The following is a 5,000-nucleotide window of genomic DNA, read 5'->3' on the forward strand; positions in this document are numbered from 1 at the left end:
CTTCAGAAGTCATATTATTAGTTACATTTTATTATTTTACATGTTTTATTTGACCTTTATTTAACCAGGTAGGCCAGTTGAGAACAAGTTCTCATTTACAACTGCGACCTGACCAAGATAAAGCAAAGCAGTGTGACACAAACAACAACACAGAGTTACACATGGGATAAACAAATGTACAGTCAATAACACAATAGAAAAGTCAATATACAGTAAAGTATATAAAGTCAACATATGTGCAATCTAAGTGTCACATAATCTGTCACATGATTTCAATATATATAAACACCTGCTCTGAAAGACCCCAGAGTCTGCAACACCACTAAGCAGAGGTGGCAGGTAGCCTAGTGGTTGGAGTGTTGGGCCAGTAACCAAAAGGTTGCGAGATAGAATCCCTGAACTGACAAGGTAAACATGTGTCATACTGCTCCTGAACAAGGCAGTAAACCCACACAAACCTGCAAAGAGAGGGCACCACACAAAGAGAGGGCTGCCCACCAAAACTCACAAACCAGGCAAGGAGGGCATTAATCAGAGATGCAACAAAGAGACCAAAGATAACCTGAAGGAGTTGCAAAGCTCCACAGCGGAGATTGGAGTATCTGTCCATAGGACCACTTTAAGCCGTACACTCCATAGAGCTGGGCTTTATGGAAGAGTGGCCAGGAAAAAAGTCATTGCTTAATTAAAGAAAAAAATAAGCAATCACGTTTGGTGTTCGCCAAAAGGCATGTGGGAGACTCCCCAAACATATGGAAGAAGGTACTCTGGTCAGATGAGACTAAAATTGAGCTTTTTGGACATCAAGGAAAACACTATGTCTGGTGCAAACCCAACACCTCTCATCACCCCGAGAACACCATCCCCCATAGTGAAGCATGGTGGTGGCAACATCATGCTGTGGGGATGTTTTTCATCGGCAGGGACTGGGAAACTGGTCAGAATTTAAGGAATGATGGACGGCAATAAATACAGGGAAATTCTTGAGGGAAACCTGTTCAGTCTCCCAGGGATTTGAGACTGGGTCGGATGTTCACCTTCCAGCAGGACAATGACCCTAAGCATACTGCTAAAGCAACACTTGAGTGTTTTAAGGTGAAACATTTAAATGTCTTGGAATGGCCTAGTCAAAGCCCAGACCTCAATCCAATTGACTTACAGATTGCTGTACACCAGTGGAACCTATCCATCTTGAAGGAGCAGTTTGGCCTTGAAGAATGGACAAACATCCCAGTGGCTAGATGTGCCAAGCATATAGAGACATACCACAAGAGACTTGCAGCTGTAATTACTGCAAAAGGTGGATCTACAAAGTATTGACTTTGGGGGGGTGAATAGTTATGCACGCTCAGGTTTTCCGTTTTTTTTTGTCTTATTTCTTGTTCGTTTCACAATAACAAATATTTTGCATCTTCAAAGTGGTAGGCATGTTGTGTAAATCAAATGACACAAACCCCCCCCCAAAAAATCAATTTTAATTCCAGGTTGTCAGGCAACAAAATAGGAAAAATGCCAAAGGGGTGAATACTTTCGCAAGCCACTGTACACACAAAATTATACACACACACAAACTCACTCACCGTAAAACTTGGAACATTTTGGCCATCTTCCCTATGGCACGGATCTTGTTCCTGATCACCTCTTTCCTAGCTGCCGCTGCATTGGCTGGAGGGAACCAATCACAGAGGAGTAAAACACGGGACACCAATAACAAGGAAGTGAAAAGGAAGGTTGAATTGACATAAAAATCGAACCAATCAAAGTGTCTGTGTCCCATTTGGGATGCAACAGGTCTTCCCATGTGTATCTATTTATAAAGATATGATTACCATCATAGACCTCTTCCTCTCCGTCATTCTCCATGAGCTCATCATCTGAACAGATACTGAGAACATTCACCAGCATCTCTGTCACTGTGGATCGAGAGAGAGGGCACAGTCAATATGAGAGAGAGACTCTGAAGAAAAATGTATATTGTTTGCAGAATATCTGTTGCTTCTGTCCCGAGCCAAGAGGGCCTACAGCAGCACCTAGATCTTCTGCACAGATTATTTCAGACCTGGGCCTTGACATTGAATCTCAGTAAGACAAAAATAATAGTGTTCCAAAAAAGGTCCAGAGAGAGAGAGTTAGTCACAGAGTGAGATTCAGAAATAGAGAATAAGAGAGAGGGTCAGAGAGAGAGAATAAGAGAGAAGGTTAGAGAGAGAGAATAAGAGAGAGGGTCAGAGAGAGAGAGAATAAGAGAGAAGGTTAGAGAGAGAGGGTCAGAGAGAGAGAGAATAAGAGAGAGGGTCAGAGAGAGAGAATAAGAGAGAGAGTCAGAGAGTGAGAGAATAAGAGAGAGGGTTGGAGAGAGAGAATAAGAGAGAGGGTCAGAGAGAGAGAGAATAAGAGAGAGGGTCAGAGAGAGAGAATAAGAGAGAGGGTCAGAGAGAGAGAATAAGAGAGAGGGTTGGAGAGAGAGAATAAGAGAGAGGGTCAGAGAGAGAGAATAAGAGAGAGGGTCAGAGAGAGAGAATAAGAGAGAGGGTTGGAGAGAGAGAATAAGAGAGAGGGTCAGAGAGAGAGAATAAGAGAGAGGGTCAGAGAGAGAGAATAAGAGAGAGGGTTGGAGAGAGAGAATAAGAGAGAGGGTCACAGAGAGATTCAGAGAATAAGAGAGAGGCACAGAGAGAGATTCAGAGAATAAGAGAGAGGCTAAGAGAGAGAGAATAAGAGAGAGGGTCAGAGAGAGATTCAGAGAATAAGAGAGAGGCTAAGAGAGAGAGAATAAGAGAGAGGCTCAGAGAGAGAGAATAAGAGAGAGATTCAGAGAATAAGAGGGTTGGTCAGAGAGAGAGAATAAGAGAGAGGGTTGGAGAGAGAGAATAAGAGAGAGGGTCAGATAGAGAGAATAAGAGAGGGTTGGAGAGAGAGAATAATAGAGAGGGTTGGAGAGAGAGAATAACAGAGAGAGATTCAGAGATAGAGAATAACAGAGAGAGATTCAGAGAATAAGAGGGTTGGTCAGAGAGAGAGAATAAGAGACATGGTTGGAGAGAGAGAATAAGAGAGATAGATTCAGAGAATAATAAGGTTGGTCAGAGAAAGAGAGAATAAGAGAGAGGCTCAGAGAGAGAGAATAAGAGAGAGAGATTCACAGAATAAGAGGGTTGGTCAGAGAGAGAGAATAAGAGAGAGGGTCAGAGAGAGAGAATAAGAGAGAGGGTCAGAGAGAGAGAGAATAAGATAGAGAGTCAGAGAGAGAGAGAATAAGAGAGAGGGTTGGAGAGAGAGAATAAGAGAGAGGGTCAGAGAGAGAGAATAAGAGAGAGGGTCAGAGAGAGAGAATAAGAGAGAGGGTCAGAGAGAGAGAGAATAAGAGAGAGGGTCAGAGAGAGAGAATAAGAGAGAGGGTCAGAGAGAGAGTTAGTCAGAGAGAGAGTTAGAGAGAAAAAGAAAGAGAATAAGAGAGTTAGAGAGAGAGAATAAGAGAGAGAGAGTTAGTCAGAGAGAGAATAAGAGAGAGTTAGTCAGAGAGAGAGATTAAGATAGTTAGTCAGAGAGAGAGAATAAGATAGTTAGTCAGAGAGAGAGAATAAGAGAGAGAGTTAGAGAGAGAGAATAAGAGAGAGAGAGTTAGTCAGAGAGAGAATAAGAGAGAGTTAGTCAGAGAGAGAGATTAAGATAGTTAGTCAGAGAGAGAGAATAAGAGAGAGGGTTGGAGAGAGAGAATAAGAGAGAGGGGTCAGAGAGAGAGAATGAGAGAGGGTCAGAGAGAGAGAATAAGAGAGAGGGTCAGAGAGAGAGAATAAGAGAGAGGGTCAGAGAGAGAGAGAGAATAAGAGAGAGGGTCAGAGAGAGAGAATAAGAGAGAGAGTTAGTCAGAGAGAGAGATTAAGATAGTTAGTCAGAGAGAGAGAATAAGATAGTTAGTCAGAGAGAGAGTTAGAGAGAATAAGAAAGAGAATAAGAGAGAGAGTTAGTCAGAGAGAGAGATTAAGATAGTTAGTCAGAGAGAGAATAAGATAGTTAGTCAGAGAGAGAGAATAAGAGACAGAGTTAGTCAGAGAGAGAATAAGATAGTCAGAGATAGAGAATAAGAGAGAGAATAAGAGAGAGAGTTAGTCAGAGAGAGAATAAGATAGTCCGAGATAGAGAATAAGAGAGAGAGAATAAGAGAGAGAGAATAAGAGAGAAAGAGAATAAGAGAGTTAGTTAGAGAGAGAGAATAAGAGAGTTAGAGTTAGTCAGAGAGAGAATTAGTCAGAGAGAGAGATTAAGTCGTTTTTTCGCACCTTTCTCTCCAACGAAGGGCAGGGACCAGGTGAAGACATCCATGAAGTTGGGCAGCCAGTAGGGATGAGGGGAACAGTTGAACTGGCGGATGTTCATCACGTTGTTCTCATACTTCAGAACCGCCGCTGTGAGAGAATGAGAGGGCAGGCCTGTTACACACTGTCTGTCTGTCTGTCTGTGTGTGTGTGTGTGTGTGTGTGTGTGTGTGTGTGTGTGTGTGTGTGTGTGTGTGTGTGTGTGTGTGTGTGTGTGTGTGTGTGTGTGTGTGTGTGTGTGTGTGTGTGTGTGTGTGTGTGTGCGCGCGTGTGCGTGTGTGCGCATGTGCGTGTGTGTGCGCGCGTGCATGTGCGTGTTCCTGGACCTTTGTTGTTGTAGACGTCCAGGTAGTTAGGAGCTGAGAAGATGGTGATGAGGGAGGGGAAGCCTGTCGTCTGACTCTTTCTGTACATCCGGTACCTGAACAGGGAAGCGGTCAAGGTCATTGGGATACAGGGTAGAGTTGGGATTACATAGATTGGGGATTCACCCGTCAGGGGTGTAGGGTTAAATATATGTTGTGTGGTTAAGTTCGCCTTGACGATGGATAACTGTTTATAAATTGACTGATTTGATTATGTATCGGTGGACTGAACCGTTTGTGTTGCCATCACAACCCCAACCCTGGATCAATCAACACACACTGGGGTGGACAGGTGAATGTTTTACAATACATTAAGTTA

At 43.1% G+C, this 5,000-nt stretch overlaps 1 protein-coding gene across 7 annotated transcripts in view; it reads right to left on the reverse strand.

The window, feature by feature from the left end:
• Window positions 1-5,000, reverse strand: part of ppp3cb (protein phosphatase 3, catalytic subunit, beta isozyme) — a 57,571-nt gene that overhangs the window by 15,097 nt on the left and 37,474 nt on the right. For all 7 annotated transcript variants that reach the window (XM_052513368.1, XM_052513377.1, XM_052513404.1 and 4 more), the window contains 4 exons: window positions 4,643-4,737; window positions 4,281-4,406; window positions 1,830-1,913; window positions 1,581-1,665 (listed from right to left, as the gene is read on the reverse strand). In XM_052513368.1, the coding sequence (XP_052369328.1) occupies window positions 1,581-1,665; window positions 1,830-1,913; window positions 4,281-4,406; window positions 4,643-4,737 (390 nt within the window). The remainder of the gene's footprint in view (window positions 1-1,580; window positions 1,666-1,829; window positions 1,914-4,280; window positions 4,407-4,642; window positions 4,738-5,000) is intronic.

Source organism: Oncorhynchus keta, chromosome 4 (genome assembly GCF_023373465.1).
Source record: "Oncorhynchus keta strain PuntledgeMale-10-30-2019 chromosome 4, Oket_V2, whole genome shotgun sequence".
Classification (NCBI taxonomy): Eukaryota; Metazoa; Chordata; class Actinopteri; order Salmoniformes; family Salmonidae; genus Oncorhynchus; species Oncorhynchus keta.